Source organism: Dendropsophus ebraccatus, chromosome 8, assembly GCF_027789765.1.
Source record: "Dendropsophus ebraccatus isolate aDenEbr1 chromosome 8, aDenEbr1.pat, whole genome shotgun sequence".
Classification (NCBI taxonomy): Eukaryota; Metazoa; Chordata; class Amphibia; order Anura; family Hylidae; genus Dendropsophus; species Dendropsophus ebraccatus.
In genome coordinates, this window is record NC_091461.1 from 109,853,411 (window position 1) to 109,873,980 (window position 20,570).

The 20,570-nt window shown below is 45.6% G+C and overlaps 1 protein-coding gene across 3 annotated transcripts; it reads right to left on the reverse strand.

The window, feature by feature from the left end:
• Positions 1 to 1,950: 1,950 nt before the first annotated feature.
• On the reverse strand, positions 1,951 to 18,938 carry DEPDC1 (DEP domain containing 1). 3 transcript variants are annotated; one of them, XM_069979433.1, is made up of 13 exons: positions 18,799 to 18,938; positions 13,265 to 13,381; positions 11,802 to 12,067; positions 11,401 to 11,557; positions 10,194 to 10,315; positions 9,310 to 9,440; positions 9,183 to 9,230; positions 8,522 to 8,662; positions 5,737 to 6,552; positions 4,316 to 4,488; positions 4,043 to 4,219; positions 2,402 to 2,575; positions 1,951 to 2,300 (listed from the first exon to the last, which is right to left on the reverse strand). In XM_069979433.1, the coding sequence occupies exons 3-13, from the start codon at positions 12,032 to 12,034 to the stop codon at positions 2,160 to 2,162; spliced, it is 2,313 nt and encodes a 770-aa protein (XP_069835534.1). In that variant the 5' UTR covers positions 12,035 to 12,067; positions 13,265 to 13,381; positions 18,799 to 18,938; the 3' UTR covers positions 1,951 to 2,159. The 3 variants fall into 3 exon arrangements, with proteins under 3 accessions (XP_069835534.1, XP_069835533.1, XP_069835535.1); XM_069979432.1 differs by lacking the exon at positions 13,265 to 13,381; XM_069979434.1 differs by lacking the exons at positions 5,737 to 6,552; positions 13,265 to 13,381.
• Between the last annotated feature and the right edge of the window lie 1,632 nt (positions 18,939 to 20,570).

Genomic DNA, 20,570 nt, shown 5'->3' on the forward strand with positions numbered 1-20,570 from the left:
ACAGGTCATATGGCCCCAGACCCTGTGACTAACCATCTGCTCACATCCAACACAGAAGGTTTAGGAGTCCGCAGGAACTTTGTGCACATTGTGAATTACTATAGAACAGAATAATACAGGAAGTATAGAAAAAAAAAAAAAAAGAAATCTTTTATTGTTTTACCATTATAAAGTTTTTCGCATTTTACATACAACAGTATAAAGCTCATTTCTTCATGCAGAACGTATAATAAAGTTTCAGCAAAATTTAAAAAAAGCACAAAAATAAGGAGGAGACATAAATATAAGAGCGAATATATACAATGGAGTGCAACATGCAGCGGGGCGGGAAGACAAGAGACAGCAATGTCAGTTTTCTAGGATGAGGCACTCGTGTGGTTCAGGATTTATAAACAGCACCGACCTCCTGCACATCACGTCCAGTCCTTAAAGGGGAACTCCACTGGTAAGAGGTGAGCATTGCAGACCTTATGCATTCTAGGCTGATCTTTGTTAATCTTGGCGGCCGATGCAGGAGGGACATGTGCCATTTAATGTGCAAAATAGGCAAAAGTTAGAAATGTCAGTAAAAAGAATAAAAAAAACCAAAAAAAAACTACACAAACTATTCCTTAAAGCAGGGCTGAGCAACTGTGGCAGAACTACAATTCCCATCATGCCAACAGCTAAAGCTTCGGCTGTCCAAACATGATGGGAATTGTAGTTCTGCCACAGCTGGAGAGCCACAGTTGCCCAGCCCTACCATAAAGCAATGTTCTCCAACCTAAGCTGTTGCAAAACTACAACTCCCATCATGCCCTGACTGCCTTCTAGACTGCAGAGAGTTGGAGGCTATTGCTTCAGATTAGGGATGGGGAACCTGTTGTAATACTACAATTCTTATCATGCCTGGACAGCCAAAGCTTTAGCTGAAGGTTCCTGATCCCCACTTTAGATCACAGTTTTCTAATCTGTAGCTCTGCCTTCAGCTGGCAGGGCATGCTGGGAGTTGTAGTTTTGCCACAGCTGGAGTAGCACTATATTAAAAAGGTGAAACGTCAACCTTGTAAAGCAGAGAGTTGCAAAACTACAATTCCCATCATGCCTGGACAGCCAAAGCTTCGCTTTGGCTGTCCAGGCATGATGGGAATTGTAGTTTTTCAATAGCTGGAGGGCAAAAAGGTTCCCTATCCCTGCTGTAAAGTATGGCTTCTCCAGAAGCAGATCATCTTTGGCAATGTTATTTAGCGCACTACACGTATCAGTCATTCTGTACACAGCTGCCGCACTTTAACAAATGCTTCCCCCGGGGAGAAATAAAATATGAGCAGAAAGATTGTAAACCTCCATCAAGAAAGAACAGGTAAGGAGCTCAGGGAAACCTACAGCGAACACGTCCTACTCCATTAAAGAGCTATTATGGGTACAAAGACGACAGAGATCATTTTTACTCGTCACCTCTAAGAACTGGTGATATTAGTCTGAGCTGAACAGAGTCCATAGGGAACAGGTCAGGCACGTACGTGGTGCCTGAAATATTCTATGCCTATGGATAAGAGGGTGGAAGGCAATGGAGGAACAGCTTTATTGAAAAACTGGTTTGCATAGATTTTCAGCTTAAGGACATGATTGAAACTATGAATATATTATATATATATATATATATATATATATATATATATATATATATATATATAAAAATATATAATATAGACCTTGCCAGTTAAAGGGGTTTTCCAATTACTTGTGGATTTTAACTGTAATACACAGCTATATAACTATAATCCTTGTTCCACTTGCAGTACCGTTCTCCACCACATCTGTTGCAATTATCCCCATAGACATCAATACAACAGCGCCACTACTTGGAAAAAAAACAAAACAAAACATATGAAACATGTCTGATACTTTGCTTAGAACCACTATTAATAGACAATGATATTTAATAAAGCTCCTTTTTCTATATTTCTATAGCCAGATAACTGCTCTTCCTCATACTGTAAACCTGGACTTAGCATTTGAGCTAAAACCATGTACAAAGCAGAACCCTGATGTGTAGTAAAAAAAAAAAATAGTATATGTCTCATTCATGTAAACAAAGTGAAGATCCTGAGACAGAAGTAGTAAGGAGACGGCTGGTCGGGTGTGGGGGAACCTTCCTACTGTGATGCCGGATTTAGTCAGTATCTCAAGCTGCGAAACTTTGGCTTTTTCAGAACCAGCATCGGCTGCTTGATGGTAGGTTTGTCTCCGAAGAGTCTGGCTTCACTTTCTGTGGTTGGGAAGCGGCTGCGGTAAATTTCAGGATATTCTTTCTGAAACTGAAAAAGGAAACAAAGTTTAACCTATTGCCGCCATTATACATCAAATCCAGCTTTCCCAGACTCCTGAATGGCAAATGAATGGCAAAGTGTCCCCGTACCTGCTTCAGCTTCTTCTTCTTGTCCTTCACCGATAGATTCTTATCCTTGACGATGCTCTCCAGAAGCTCCATGATGGCGGCCTGTGACGTCACCACCTTCTGCTCCTCGAACTCCCGCGTGCTGATCTGCTTACAGAAGTAGAAGCCCGGAGTCGGGTCTGATGGATCCTTCACCTTTAGGCATAAAACTTTAGTTAGCGATGGTTTTAAAGGGGTTATCCAGCGCAATAAAACATGGCCACTTTCCCCCCTCTCTTGTCTCTAGATTGGGTTGGGTGGGGTTTGGAACTCAGTTCCATTGAAGTAAATGGAGCTTAATTGCAAACCGCACCTGATATGGAGACGAGAGGGGGGGGGGGGGGGGGAGTGGCCATGTTTTTGTAGCGCTGGATATGTGCAACCACCTATCAAAGGGGAATAAGCACTAATCTTTTAACATAGAAAAAAATAAAAATAATGATTTATTTTTTTTATTATTTTATAATAAATATATTTATATAAACTACCAGCTGCTACATTAGGTGTCTGGTTTGGTACATTGAGCCCCTTTGCCCCAACATCCTGGCTATGATTGACAGCTCTACCAATCAGGAGACCACTAGAGCTGTCAATCAGTTAAGAGGTGGGAGGGGGAAGCTCTCATGGAAAGACTAATGGTACGTTTACACAGACACTTATCTGACAGATTTTTAAAGCCAAAGCCAGGAATGGACTATAAACAGAGATCAGGTTATAGAGGAAAGACTGAGATTTCTCCTCTTTTCAAATCCATTCCTGGCTTTGGCTTAAAAAAAAATCTGTCAGATAAATCTCTGTTTAAACACACCGTAAGGCTGCATTCACACGTTCAGTGTTCCTCACGGGTCACGGACATGGAATGCCTGTAACGGACTTCTCCCCCCGCCCGGGCAGCGTCTGTAATTAGATGCTGGGAGCGGGGGAACTGTACAGATATGTGCCGCACTGTAATGATAGTGCCGCATGGCAGATTCATTTCAGCGCGGCGCATATCTGTACAGTTCCCCCGCTCCCAGCATCTTTTCACAGATGCTGCCCGGGCGGGGGGAGAAGTCCGTTACAGGCATTCCATGTCCGTGATCCGTGAGGAACACTGAACGTGTGAATGCAGCCTAATAGAGATAAGCGAACCAGGTTCGGGTTCAAGTCCATCCGAACCCGAACTTTCGGCATTTGATTAGCGGGGCTGCTGAACTTGGATAAAACCCTAAGGTTGACTGGAAAACATGGATACAGCCACTGACTATATCCATGTTTTCCACATAGCCTTAGGGCTTTATCCAACTTCAGCAGCCACCGCTAATCAAATGCTGAAAGTTCGGGTTCGGGTGAACTCTAGCATGCTCCAGGTTCGCTCATCTCTACAGCCTAAGAATGCTCAGGACACCCAGTGTGAAGGGTCTGGCTCCTGGATACCTATCAAAGATTAAACATATTTCCCAGTCTCTCAGATGCAACCACCAGGTTTGTCACAAGTCGCTCTCTGACTGCTCTATGGGGCTGTCAGCAGTTCTGATGGCTCATATTGGCTGACAAGATATTCCATAAGATCAGACTAGCTGTGAGGCATCTGGCTGCAGCAGGAGCCCTCCCCCACTATAGAGTAATGACAGTGTGACATACACAAGTTCTCTGGAGATACTGGATGTGATCCTGCACTGCCGTCTGCAGGTAACAAGGCACTTGGAGGATCTCCTGGTGATGGTCCATGAGGAAGGAGACTAGTCTTGTAGCCAGCAGCTCGTCGAGATCCACCTCTTCAGCGCAGCACAAGACGCAGCGGGAGAAGGTCTGGATCATCTGAAAAAAAAAAAAAACAAACTCATAAAACTTTAGGACAGAAAAAGAGAAAGAGGAAACCAACAACTACTTATACTGTACACAGCGAGATCCTACCAGAGATCTGGTGCCCATGGCGTCGTGCAGCCGCGGCATATCCACGTTCTGGCTCATACGGGCGATCATTCTCATCAACAGCTGCAGCTTCCTGCGGTTCGGGGGCGGCAGCAGCAGACAGCAGAGCTGAAGGGCGTCTATGGCCACCCGCTCCAGGTGAGGCTGCAGCAGACCTGACGGCGGGAGGGGAGAGTGAGCGCACGGAGGATACCAGGACAAGGAAAACTATGAGAAGGGAGATTTAGAGGGGCCGTCTTCGGATAAGCACAGGGGCAAAGAGGGGATCCCTAACTCAGGAGCCTGTGAGCCAGATTGGAGCGGCTCCTCTTCTGACAGATCTGGGGGACTGTCAGTAGCAAGATCTAGAGTGATCAGCTGAGTAACTTTGCATCAGCTCAGTAATTCAATATACTTCTACTCTAGTCACACCCAGAGCTGCATTCATGCTTCTACTTTGAAACACTGTGGTCTATCGCCAACCCATTACCAGGCCTGTGACCCCCATGGCTGCCATGTCTACAAACAGCGCCCTACCTGGCCACAGGTTGTGAGTGGTATTGCAGCTTAACCCCAATCACTTTAATAAAACCAAGCTGCACCACCAGACACACCAATATAAAGACAAGGCTTTTATTATTATAATGTTTTTTTTTATGTCAGCCATGTTTTTATACTGCTAGACAGCCCATAATGTCACTGAATGCCCACAATACTCCCCGCTAACAGTATTCAGAACTCTGACTGCAGCTTTGGGAATAAATGGAGACATATGTGCGTATCCACAGCTACAGAATTAAGAAAGCATCAGCTATAGGATTACTGAAGAAAATCAATGGTGGGAATGTAGATGGGACAGGATGTGTAAGATCTACAGAGCCACGTCAGGGGTCCCATAAAGCAAAGAAGGAAACCCAGAAATCACCAGGTAACATGCGTTACCAGATGTATAACAGCAGCACAGAGACCTATTGATTACTAGGTAGATCCGCCATGTCCTATCACTTACCAGCGTCACTGGTGCAGATCAAGTATACATTAGACTAAAAGCCGTGAGGACAAGTGACAGAAAACCCAACTTATTGAGCATTGCAACAAGCCTTGTGAATACAGCTCTGGGAGGTGACTACTGTAAAAGGCCATGGGCACAGGTTGCAGACAGATTTTACTGCTGCTATGTGTGTATCAGACTACACACAGGGGTTTGTTGTCTGTAACCATAACGACATGTAGGTCTGCACAGGAGCTGTATACACAAAACTTGTTTTAAGTCTAGATATTATATAATTATTGCAAGTTAGAAATCCATGCATACATGAACAAGTCAGAGCGTGCGCAGAAGATTCCATAGGATTAGTGTGCAGGAAGCAGGGCATGCGTCATTAGGATCACACAGACATGCAGGAAACATGCAGTAACCTTACTTTCAGTGCAGGGCTGAGAAGCGTGCAGTGCAGAGGCGTTTGAGGGGACAGAACTGGAGAGCTCCATATTGCTCTGACACAAGCGTTTATTGACGGTGACACCGGGGTCAGGCGCTTCGCTTCCCTCGATGGAGCTCAAGCGTTTCTGCAGTCTACCTTGGCCGGCCTGCCCCGGTTTGATGGTGATCTCAGCCACTGGAGTGTTAATACTAGTGCATGACCCCAGGCAGTCCCCCATGCTCTGTGATCTGGACAGTCTGTGTGCGCTCTCTGCAGAACGGTTGCGCCGCAGCACGGGTTGGCCGTTGCTATCAGAGACGGGGACAGATGCAGTGTTCACACCGTGATTGTCAGATGGAGGTAGATTTGGGGAGTGGGTTAGAGAAACCGGAGAACAAGCCTGGGAGGAATCGCTTGTTTCAGAATAGGACACGTCTGCGATTCCCTCCAGTGAGCAACTGCGCAGCTGGATCCTATAGGGGGCGCTCCTGCATGTGGTGAGATTCTGGCAGCTCCCACCTATGAGCTCACTGTCCTTTGGCCGTCTGGCAATGGAACTGTAAAGCTTCTCCCTGTTGGTATTGTGCAAAGCAGAGTCCTTGTGTTCCCTGCCGAGCTCTCCGAAACTCTGGTCGTCGTCGTCTTCCTCGTCTTCGTTGGGCACCTTCCGCACCAAGCTGAGCAGCAGGCACTCTGTAGACTTAAAGTTTGTGTTGCTCAGTTTCGGGGACTGGGAGGAGCGGGGAGCAGACGCTTCCTTCTTGGCTTTGTGCCTCCTGCTGCGCCTGTGGGGTACCGTAATGTAGCCACATACAACTAACCAGGAACGAAATAGAAGTTAATATGTGCAGAGAGTAGGAAATAATGTGTATACTGTTAGCAGCGGGCAGGTTAGTGTACGACAGCGGCAGAAGTATAAGAACATGACACACAGCATACTGCAATAAGCCTCATGCCAGCTCACTGCAACAATTACACTGCAAACTAGAGGGAAGAAGCATTCTGCAACAATACTGCACGGTACATATATCATGACAGTTACACCCCCCCCAGATCAGCATGCATCTCTCCTCAAACACTCTGTGCTGCTGGGCACCCTACACCTATGTAACCCTATCCTTTACATAAGCAAACTTGTCTTCAGAAGTTCTCTGTACAACTGGAAAAGTCTGACCCTCCCACTATCATAAGAGACAACCATTTGTATATTCCTAAAAGTCATATGGGGTTAAAGGGAGTACTTTCTAATCAATAGGTTTCAGAGAGTTATAAAGACTTGTAATTTACTTCTATTTAGAAATCTCAAGCCTTCCAGTACTTATCAGCTGTTGCATGTCCTGCAGGAAGTGGTGTATTCTCTCCAGTCTGACACAGTGCTCTCTGCTGCCACCTCTGTCCATGTCAGGAACTATCCAGAGCAGCAGCAAGTCCCCATAGAAAACCTCTACGCTTTGGATAGTTCCTGACATGGACAGAGGTGGCAGCAGAGAGCACTGTGTCAGACTGGAGAGAATACACCACTTCCTGCAGGACATACAGCAGCTAAGTACTGGAAGAATTGAGATTTTTTAAATAAAAATAAATTACAAGTCTATATAAACTTTCATAAACCAGCTGAAAGATGTTCACCAGAGTAGCCCTTCAGCAGCACCCCCTGTAATAGGAAGGCACTTCAGTAGGTTTTTTATAACTTTCCTTCAATGGTTATCATGTAACTCTTAGGCTGGGTTCACACTGCAGTCTGTTTTAACATTTGTTTTTATAGAAAAACAGATGCAATTGTGTGCATCTGTTCGTCCATAAAAAAGAATTTAAAAAAAGTTGACCGCATTTTTGTTTATGTTAAAAGTAAGCATTTAAAAACTGATACATTAGACAGCAAAAACGCAGTGTGATCACAGCAAGAGATCAGAGAACATACAGCCTATGGCTATGTTCACACAACATATATCTTCGTATAACTACGGCTGTTGGTGCAGATTGCAACAACGGCCGTGATTAATACGAAAATAAACGCGCTGTTGACGCCTATGGAATCCCGGACGGAGTGTACACAAACAAAACTGACATGTGAGTTTTCTGCGGCTGCTATTCATTGAATAGCAGGCGCAGAAAACGGTCAGCGCACACAGTAGAGTGCGCGTCTCCGGCCGCTCGCTCCATTGGGTGCAGTGAAAAGTTCTGATGTGGGCACGCACAGATGCGCCCGCATCAGAAATCAGCATCAGAAATCTGGCCGGTACTGCAGTAACGGCTGGAATGATCTTTTAAGAGACCGTCCGTTCCGTGACCCGGCCGGTCTCTTACACAGTGTGCACATAGCCTATGGCGGTACAGGCTGCGGGAATCAAATCGCTGAGCGATCCGGTTTGTGCTAACCCAAAACTTACTGTAAGTTCACTCATCTCTAACAGATCTCGGCAGCAGAGGCTTACCAGCATAGCCACCCCCTTGTGTTCTGCTAGTTTAGAAACACTAGAGCTGTACAGTGTGAAGACCACCATTATATAGGAGCCTGCTACAGCCAGAGGCCCACTATCACAGCCTCCTCAGCCATGCAAGACAATACACTGAAACTCCAGCTGTTGTAGAACTACAATTCCCATCATGCCTGGACAGCCAAAGCATTGTAGTTTTTAAGCAGGTGGAGGGCCCCCCCCCCCCCAAGTTCCATCTCTGGTTTAGACATTACAGGCTACCTGGGGATTAAAAGCTACAGCCGCATTGGTCTAAGACCACCAGACAGCGAGCGCCAGGAACACGGGTGGTTGCTGTGAAGACTTACCCAAGATATTAACAAAGAGCTCATAGTATTCATATGTGAGGAGAGGCTCCGGGAGATTCAGGAAGTAGTCGGCGACCGTTCTGAAGACGTCACGTTCAAAGCCAGGATAGGTGGGCTGGCTCATGTCATTATGCTTAGGCCCTAAAAAAAAACAAAACACATGAATATCAGGAATAAAATAAGCATTACATTTTTTTTTTTAACACACACTTAAAAGTCAAGCACATTTGCACATAGTTTTACATCAGAGGCAGTTGTTGCAAAACTACAACTCTCATGCCTGGACAACCAAAGCTTTAGCTCTGGCTGTCCAGGCATGATGGGAATTGTAGTTTTGTATCAGCTGGAGGGCCGCCAATTTGACACCAGTGGTTTAGATCTACTACTGTGATGGGTCCACAGCTTCAATGCAGAGTGATGTGTCTCCATGGTTACAGACTACAAACAAACCCTACATGTAGTCTGATCCTGCAGCCAAGTGTTATACTCTTCCATCTGCCATTGAAGAACCTACTGGCAGAATAGGTAACATAACAGGGACTATGAAATTTGTCTATAACCTGTATGAACCATAGATTGTTCCCCGTGCACCAACAGAAGGAGCAAGAGATCACAAAACGACTGCCATGTAAACTAAACCCTACGGTTCTCTAATACTCACAATTTGCAAGGCACTTCATAGCGGACAAGACCCAGTGAGGGAGATCATCTAGAAGAAGAACACAAGACATGTCAGCAAAGACAACAGTAACAAGACCATTTGACATAAGACGTAAGAGATTCCTCACCGGTCTTGTCTTGCAGGAAGACGACTCCATGTTTGCTGGTGTGAGTCATGTTGTACATGATATGTCCAGGGTTCATCTGTGCCGGATTCAGCACTTCGTCCAATGACGGTAAAGCAAGGATTTTCTGAAGACTGAGAGACAGGTAACAATATTGTAATCTGCAAACCATGGCTCCACAGCTGCAGTGAGTACAACTCCTGGCTGTCAGGACATGCTGGGAGTTGTAGTTTCACAGGGCTTGGAGGGGGGGGGGGGGGGAAATCGAATGGAGCTGCGCTGCAGTTTCATGCACAGTGGGTGGATGGTCTATAGACTAACAGGATGTCCAGTCACAGACCTAAACATGATACCCCCCATGTATACTGTATTTTCCTTCAGTTTCAGCAGCATTTTAGGGATAGCTCTGAGGCACTACGGCCTTATTTCCACATTCATATTGAAGCTTAAGGCTCTGAAACTCATCTTAAAGGGGTACTCCAGTAAAAAAGTTTCACCTTCAAATCAACTGGTGTCAGATATTTGTAATTTGCCTTTATTTAAAAAAAAAATAAAAAAAAAATAAATCTCCATCCGTCTAGTACTTATCAGCTGCTGTATGTCCCGCAGAAGTGCTGTATTCTTTCTAGTCTGACACAGTGCTCTCTGCTGCCACTTCTGTCCATGACAGGAACTGTCCAGAGCAGTAGCAAATTCCCATAGAAAACTCTCCTGCTCTCAAGACTAGAGTGAAAACACCATACAGCAGCTGATAAGTACTGGAATACTGGAGATTTTTTAAATAGAAGCAAAGAAAAAAAAATATTTTCTGGAGTACCCCTTTAATTATCAGCCCCAATAGACTGTATGGTCACATGAATTTATAACCAAGATGGTGGTATACTTACTGGACCAGAGCAATGTTTCCCCAGATATCTTCTATAGCCTTTTTGGTGAGCTCCTTGGTTCCAGGGTTTTCACTTCCCGTATCGACTTCCATTGCTTCAGTGTCTTCATTTTCTTGTTCCCCCTACAGAGGGCAAGAATAAAAGGGAACACATGAAATGATGCAGACATGACCCCCAAAACACGTCACTGCTGTCTCACCCCAATGACCCCTCCACAATGGCATCCATAGGATACATGAGGCCATGAGCCAATTCAACTTCTAGCATATCACAGAATGACCCAGTCTATTGGCAAGCTCGTGCTTACGTACAGCAGCCAGCCAGAGCACCAAGAGCTGCAGTATAAAGCATAGGGGAAGGAGGAAGCAACAATACTTGGTAAGCATAGGGAGAATTTTTCTTACAGCAATATTCTGGCGAGATTGTGCTTGTATATAGCATGCAGAAGGAATAGCACTGCAGCCTTAAAGGGGTATTCCAGCCTTTTAAACTTCGGTTGTCACTGTTTTTTTTTTTATTTTGCAGAAATCAATAGTCCAGGCGATTTTAAGAAACTTTGTAATTGGGTTTATTAGGCAAATATGCCATTATCTGTATTCAAAAAGACTTTTCCTCAGGTCCCCCCCTCCCTCCTCTCTCTCATCCACTGCTCATGATCAGGAAATCTCGACTTTTTTAACATCGGTTGAGCCCTGTATAACCTATGGAGAGTGGAGGAGGGAGATTAGTCGCCAGCAGAGAACAAAGGATTACACAGTAGGGCCTGTGTGAAAGCCGGTATTCAGAGGTCAGTGCTGACTGATGTAGCTGTAAATTAACTCTTTGTTGTCCTGTTTTGGTGCCTCATCTCCCTCCACCCTCCATAACAGAACATGAAGACAGGGGGGAGAACTTCAAACGGCTTTTTCATGATAAGCATGCAGAGTCCCGCCTCGGCCGCAGAATGGCTGAGCTGCCTTAAGACGTTACGTCTCATGCAGCAGCTCACACCAGGAAGTGGCCACGGGACGAGTGCACGGGACCTGGCGCTGGAACCGGGGAGGCAAGTGACCTCCGCCGTCCATAACCACCCCATCCCCAGCCATAGCTGAAAAATATCCCCGGGCTGGAGTACCCCTTTAAAAAAGTTTAAAATGAGTGGAATTCCCCCTTAACCACTGGTGTGCGTTGTAGCTGTAGTCCCTGATCACACCTGAAGAGTTCCTACCTTGCCGTCCAGAGATCCAGGTGTTTTCTGGGTCCTCTTGGAGAAATGTGGCATCTTGAAGAGGGTCTCCTTCTCCTTGAAGACATTCTCTAAGCTGCTCCTTTTCCACAGAGGCTGCCGGCTGGGAATGGTCTTTATCGGAGACGTGGAGGGGAACCTGCTCCGAACGAGTTATTAGTTATCATATGGAACTATGAGCCCAAAACTACAACTCCCATAATGCACCACAGACCTGATGGGAGATGTAGACCAATGAAGCCTCAGTCCTCATCCCCTACCCTGTGGTGGTCTAGCTGTTGCAAAACTACAAATCCCAGCATGCCCTGAGAGCCGAAGGCTCTCAGGGCATGCTGGGAGTTTTAGTTTTGCAAAGACTTGGGATGTAGGAGACCTTGTAATACCTGAATATCTGGTGGTTATCATCCAGGTCCTCGGTGCCCCATCTGCCTTTCAGGTCCTCGATGACGTGATTCTTCAAGAACTTCCTGAGGAGCTGGATTGTCTGCTGCCGCGTCACATCCGCGCCAAAGTTGCTGTTATTTTTGAGGAGGTGATGCAGCCAGTCTATGGCTTCCGCGGCGGTGAAGCAGTTGCCGTATGTCTTAAAGCTCTGCCGGTGTCTCTTTAGGGGCATGCCGGCGCGGAAGTACTTGGTGATTTCATTCCACTGGAAGGAGGGAAGACATGACAGTCAGTAAAGACATCAGCAGACCAGACTATTGGGGACAGGGGGTAAAGTTTGCCTCAGATCAGAACTTCCCCTTGCAGTGACTACAGCGCCCCCTATCCCTGTATTAGTAAACTGCATCTCACTCACCCCTCAGCTCTCTAGTCCTAGTAGACACAGCAGTTCTGTCACCCCTCTCTCAGACAGTAAAGGCCACTATACACAGTGAAGAGCTGGCCAAACCCATAGAATTTATTAAGACTATTCCATTAATATGACGGCCACCCAACTGTTAATTTTCAACGTCAAATCCTTTTGTTCTCCCTGGAGTTAAGTTGCCACCAGAGGTGTCTGCAGAGGACAGAGATTTGTGGTAGTATCTTATGCCCCTATCCCCATTAGGAGTATATGCACGCTCGTCTGAGCGGAGCGTGCATGTGTATGAGAAATCAGGTGGAAGGGCCGTCATCTGAATGAGGGCTTGACTGACAGGTAAACAGGTCTAAGGCTGGGTTCACACTTTTTTTTTGCAAAAACGGATAAAAAAAAAAAAACGGAAGGAAAAAAAACGAATCCATGTGTGTGCATCCGTTTTTCCATTAAATTCAAATATAAAAAAAAAACAGATCAAATCGGATCCGTTTTTTTTTATAACGGACACAAAAATAAGGTTACATCCCGCTGCTAGTATGTATGTGACAGAGTCATTAACCCCCGCCTGCCGAAGCATACTTTACCACTTTCCCGCTCCGGCTTGCTTCGGAGGCTCCCGGCGTCTTCATGTCCTGTTCAGCCAATCAGTGCACTGCCCCACCACAGCCACCGATTGGCTGAATGGGACATGAAGACGCCGGGAGCCTCCGAAGCGGGGAAGAGGTATAGTATGCTCCAGCAGGCGGGGGTTAATGGCGCTGTCACATACGTACTAGCAGCGGGATGTAAATCCCGCTGAGTGTATGTATCCTCATTAAAAAACCACTGGCATAGGATCCACTCTGTGTGAATTTACCCTTATAATGGAATTCATGGAAAAACTAATCAAAACAGATGCACACACACACACACACATGAATCCACTTTCTCCTTCCGTTTTTGCAAAAACGGAGTGTGAACCCAGCCTAAGAACAAAAGATCCATTTTACGTTGTCTCCTCTATTCCTATACAAGGCACCTTTCAAAATAGTTTAAAAAGTTTACCCTCCATGTGACTGAACAGCTGAACTTGAGTTTCTAGGAATCACTGTCCCCCGGGGGCAAGAATCTTGTCAAGTTACTTTTCTCCTTCATTGACGTCTACAGCTATGTCCTGAGATTCTACAATGTAATGGAGCAGTGACCTCTAGACATTGTGTATACAGCCCGTACACGGACAGCGCAGATTCCTCCTGGATAACACCTCCTGCAGCCATCTCACCTGAAACTACAACCCATCCAGATGGCATAGAATGTACTGTTCACTATATATCACATACCCCTCATACTACATGAGGCATCACCCCTCATGGCGGCATCACTAGATAAGATGGATGACCGCACCTATACTGACATACAGCAACCAGTCCTATATACATCCGTCAGTGTCCGTCACCCCACTATTACACAGCTGGAAGGAATCTACAGGGGATGAGGACAAAAGTGTCAATGGGGGAGGAGGGGGGTATAGTGATCTGTAGAGGGCAAATGGCCGGATGTCTATGGGGGAGGGGGCTGCTCTGCAGGGGACCAGCACAAAATCCCAGAGGAGACGGGAAACAAATATTTTGCATGGAGTCGCTGTGATGTGTACATTATCTATATACAGCTCTATGTACGTGACATGAGATAATCAATATATAGTGTTTTATATCGGACAGCTATGCTATATGTATACACAGCACTAGGTATGTGACATGCACGACCTATATACATACAAGGCTCTATAGGTGACATGTATGCATATATACAGCTCCATGTGATATATACACACTGCTCTATGTATATCTTTAGATACAGCTAAATTAGTGTGATGTGATATATGTATATACAGCTCAATAAGTGACAAGTATGTTAGACAGGGACATGTATGCTCTCTATATATACAGCTCCATATTTGTGCCATGTGATTGACTGAGATAGTCATATATTACAGCTCTGTGTATATGACATTTATACATACAGCCCTACAGGTGACATGTATACAGCTCTATACACACACACAGCCCTATAGGTGACATGTATACAGCTCTATACACACACACAGCCCTACAGGTGACATGTATACAGCTCTATACACACACACAGCCCTATAGGTGACATGTATACAGCTCTATACACACACACAGCCCTATAGGTGACATGTATACAGCTCTATACACACACACAGCCCTATAGGTGACATGTATACAGCTCTATACACACACACAGCCCTATAGGTGACATGTATACAGCTCTATACACACACACAGCCCTATAGGTGACATGTATACAGCTCTATACACACACACAGCCCTATAGGTGACATGTATACAGCTCTATACACACACACAGCCCTATAGGTGACATGTATACAGCTCTATACACACACACAGCCCTATAGGTGACATGTATACAGCTCTATACACACACACAGCCCTATAGGTGACATGTATACAGCTCTATACACACACACAGCCCTATAGGTGACATGTATACAGCTCTATACACACACACAGCCCTATAGGTGACATGTATACAGCTCTATACACACACACAGCCCTATAGGTGACATGTATACAGCTCTATACACACACACAGCCCTATAGGTGACATGTATACAGCTCTATACACACACACAGCCCTATAGGTGACATGTATACAGCTCTATACACACACACAGCCCTATAGGTGACATGTATACAGCTCTATACACACACACAGCCCTATAGGTGACATGTATACAGCTCTATACACACACACAGCCCTATAGGTGACATGTATACAGCTCTATACACACACACAGCCCTATAGGTGACATGTATACAGCTCTATACACACACACAGCCCTATAGGTGACATGTATACAGCTCTATACACACACACAGCCCTATAGGTGACATGTATACAGCTCTATACACACACACAGCCCTATAGGTGACATGTATACAGCTCTATACACACACACAGCCCTATAGGTGACATGTATACAGCTCTATACACACACACAGCCCTATAGGTGACATGTATACAGCTCTATACACACACACAGCCCTATAGGTGACATGTATACAGCTCTATACACACACACAGCCCTATAGGTGACATGTATACAGCTCTATACACACACACAGCCCTATAGGTGACATGTATACAGCTCTATACACACACACAGCCCTATAGGTGACATGTATACAGCTCTATACACACACACAGCCCTATAGGTGACATGTATACAGCTCTATACACACACACAGCCCTATAGGTGACATGTATACAGCTCTATACACACACACAGCCCTATAGGTGACATGTATACAGCTCTATACACACACACAGCCCTATAGGTGACATGTATACAGCTCTATACACACACACAGCCCTATAGGTGACATGTATACAGCTCTATACACACACACAGCCCTATAGGTGACATGTATACAGCTCTATACACACACACAGCCCTATAGGTGACATGTATACAGCTCTATACACACACACAGCCCTATAGGTGACATGTATACAGCTCTATACACACACACAGCCCTATAGGTGACATGTATACAGCTCTATACACACACACAGCCCTATAGGTGACATGTATACAGCTCTATACACACACACAGCCCTATAGGTGACATGTATACAGCTCTATACACACACACAGCCCTATAGGTGACATGTATACAGCTCTATACACACACACAGCCCTATAGGTGACATGTATACAGCTCTATACACACACACAGCCCTATAGGTGACATGTATACAGCTCTATACACACACACAGCCCTATAGGTGACATGTATACAGCTCTATACACACACACAGCCCTATAGGTGACATGTATACAGCTCTATACACACACACAGCCCTATAGGTGACATGTATACAGCTCTATACACACACACAGCCCTATAGGTGACATGTATACAGCTCTATACACACACACAGCCCTATAGGTGACATGTATACAGCTCTATACACACACACAGCCCTATAGGTGACATGTATACAGCTCTATACACACACACAGCCCTATAGGTGACATGTATACAGCTCTATACACACACACAGCCCTATAGGTGACATGTATACAGCTCTATACACACACACAGCCCTATAGGTGACATGTATACAGCTCTATACACACACACAGCCCTATAGGTGACATGTATACAGCTCTATACACACACACAGCCCTATAGGTGACATGTATACAGCTCTATACACACACACAGCCCTATAGGTGACATGTATACAGCTCTATACACACACACAGCCCTATAGGTGACATGTATACAGCTCTATACACACACACAGCCCTATAGGTGACATGTATACAGCTCTATACACACACACAGCCCTATAGGTGACATGTATACAGCTCTATACACACACACAGCCCTATAGGTGACATGTATACAGCTCTATACACACACACAGCCCTATAGGTGACATGTATACAGCTCTATACACACACACAGCCCTATAGGTGACATGTATACAGCTCTATACACACACACAGCCCTATAGGTGACATGTATACAGCTCTATACACACACACAGCCCTATAGGTGACATGTATACAGCTCTATACACACACACAGCCCTATAGGTGACATGTATACAGCTCTATACACACACACAGCCCTATAGGTGACATGTATACAGCTCTATACACACACACAGCCCTATAGGTGACATGTATACAGCTCTATACACACACACAGCCCTATAGGTGACATGTATACAGCTCTATACACACACACAGCCCTATAGGTGACATGTATACAGCTCTATACACACACACAGCCCTATAGGTGACATGTATACAAGCTCTATACACACACACAGCCCTATAGGTGACATGTATACAGCTCTATACACACACACAGCCCTATAGGTGACATGTATACAGCTCTATACACACACACAGCCCTATAGGTGACATGTATACAGCTGCTATACACACATTCACAGCCCTATAGGTGACATGTAATACAGCTCTATAATTCAGACACACACAGCCTCTATAGGTGACATGTATACAGCTCTATATATACCACACAGCTACATAGGTGAAAATGTAACAGCTCTATACACACACACAGCCATATAGGTGACATGTATACAGCTCTATAACACACACACAGCACTATAGGTGACATGTATACATGCTCTATACCAACAGCAGCCCTATAGGTGACATGTATACAGCTCTAGAAACAAAAAACCACACGAAGCCCTATAGTGACATGTAATACAGCTCTATACACACACACAACAGCCCTATAGGTGACTGTATAAAGCTCTAACACCACACAGCCCTATAGGTTACATGTATATACAGCTCTATACACACACACAGCCCTGATGGGAGGTGACATGTATACAGCTCCTATCAACACACACAAGCCCTATAGGTGACATGTATATCAGCTCTATACACACACAACAGCCCTATAGGTGACATGGATACAGCTTCTATACACCACACACAGCCCATATAGGTGACATGTATACAGCTCTATACACACCACACAGACCCTATAGGTGACATGTAGACAGCTCTAGACACACACACAGCCCTATAGGTGACATGTATACAGCTCTATACACACACACAGCCCTATAGGTGACATGTATACAGCTCTATACACACACACAGCCCTATAGGTGACATGTATACAGCTCTATACACACACACAGCCCTATAGGTGACATGTATACAGCTCTATACACACACACAGCCCTATAGGTGACATGTATACAGCTCTATACACACACACAGCCCTATAGGTGACATGTATACAGCTCTATATACACACACAGCCCTATAGGTGACATGTATACAGCTCTATATACACACACAGCCCTATAGGTGACATGTATACAGCTCTATATACACACACAGCCCTATAGGTGACATGTATACAGCTCTATATACACACACAGCCCTATAGGTGACATGTATACAGCTCTATATACACACACAGCCCTATAGGTGACATGTATACAGCTCTATATACACACACAGCCCTATAGGTGACATGTATACAGCTCTATATACACACAGCCCTATAGGTGACATGTATACAGCTCTATATACACACACAGCCCTATAGGTGACATGTATACAGCTCTATATACACACACAGCCCTATAGGTGACATGTATACAGCTCTATATACACACACAGCCCTATAGGTGACATGTATACAGCTCTATACACACACACACAGCCCTATAGGTGACATGTATACAGCTCTATATACACACACAGCCCTATAGGTGACATGTATACAGCTCTATACACACACACACAGCCCTATAGGTGACATGTATACAGCTCTATATATACACACAGCCCTATAGGTGACATGTATACAGCTCTATGCACACACACAGCCCTATAGGTGACATGTATACAGCTCTATATACACACACAGCCCTATAGGTGACATGTATACAGCTCTATGTGCCCAGCAGATAACAGATAAACTCCCCGGTACTTAGCCCGCCCCCCGCTGCATAGCGCTCCATACACCCGCCATTACCAGCTTGGTGGCCCGGTACGGCCCCGGGGTGACGATGCGACTCTCCATTGTCCGGTACAGGTGACCCGAGCCGCCCGCGGCCCTTTAATCCGCCCGAAACACGTGACCAGAACTCCGGACCTTCAACCGTTCACTATCAAAGTTTGAAAAACGAGCACGAAAAAAGAGGCGGCCTCTGATTGGAGTAACGAAAACGTCACGGGGTACAGTATCCACCAATCACCGCTGTGTGAGAGAAGGAAGCGTGCAGCGTGGGGAGTGAGCGGTAGGGGGCGCTGCTGGTGCCGGGGCTCGGCCTGTGTAATGTTTGTATACTACAACCTGCGTCTGTGAGGAGGACATGATGGGAGTCGTAGTTGTGTCACAGCTTGGGAACACTGATATACAGGATGTGTGCTAGGATTCAACTACTCCCGGAATGTCCATAATGCTTGGCTTATTTCACCTGAACCACAAACTTAGTCACCCTGCCTTGTCTCTTCTACTTGTATACCTGAGACTACAACTCCCAGCGTGCTCCAACCCCAGTATCTTGGCTCATACAATGATGTGAAACTACAACTCCCAGCATGCCCTAGCCCCTGTACCTGTTGCCTATACACTAATGTGAAACTACAACTCCCAGCATGCCCTAGCCCCTGTACCTGAGGCTCATACACTGATGTAAAACTACAACTCCCAGCTTGTCCTAGCCCCTGTGACTCATAAAATGATGTGGAACTAGAACTCCCAGCATGCCCTAGCTCCTGTACCTGTTGCCTATACACTAATGTGAAACTACAACTCCCAGCATGCCTTAACCCCTGTACATGTGGCTCATACACTGATGTAAAACTACACCTCCCAGCATGTCCTGCCTGTTGCTTCCGCCTGAGGCGCTGTGGTTGCTGTGTTGATCTGCTGAGAGTTGTAGTTCCACAGCTGATCGGGAGCCATAAGATGGGGATCAATTGTTTACACTATATGACCCCATGACCATAAATGTCTGATCGCTGGGATCCCCCCCAATCACGAGGACAGGGTTGCCCATGTGAATAACGCAGTGGTTGGGCACGCACACTGCTGCTCCATGCTCTATGGGGCTGACTAGAATACCTGACTATATGGAGACATGCCTGACTGTATGGAGACAAGCCTGACTATATGGAGACAAGCCTGACTATATGGAGACATGCCTGACTGTATGGAGACATGCCTGACTGTATGGAGACATGCCCGACTATATGGAGACAAGCCCGACTATATGGAGACATGCCTGACTATATGGAGACATGCCTGACTATATGGAGACATGCCCGACTATATGGAGACATGCCCGACTATATGGAGACATGCCCGACTATATGGAGACAAGCCCGACTATATGGAGACAAGCCCGACTATATGGAGACATGCCCGACTATATGGAGACATGCCCGACTATATGGAGACAAGCCTGACTATATGGAGACATGCCTGACTATATGGAGACAAGCCCGACTATATGGAGACATGCCCGACTATATGGAGACATGCCTGACTATATGGAGACAAGCCTGACTATATGGAGACAAGCCCGACTATATGGAGACATGCCCGACTATATGGAGACAAGCCTGACTATATGGAGACAAGCCTGACTATATGGAGACATGCCTGACTGTATGGAGACATGCCTGACTGTATGGAGACATGCCCGACTATATGGAGACAAGCCCGACTATATGGAGACATGCCTGACTATATGGAGACATGCCTGACTATATGGAGACATGCCCGACTGTATGGAGACA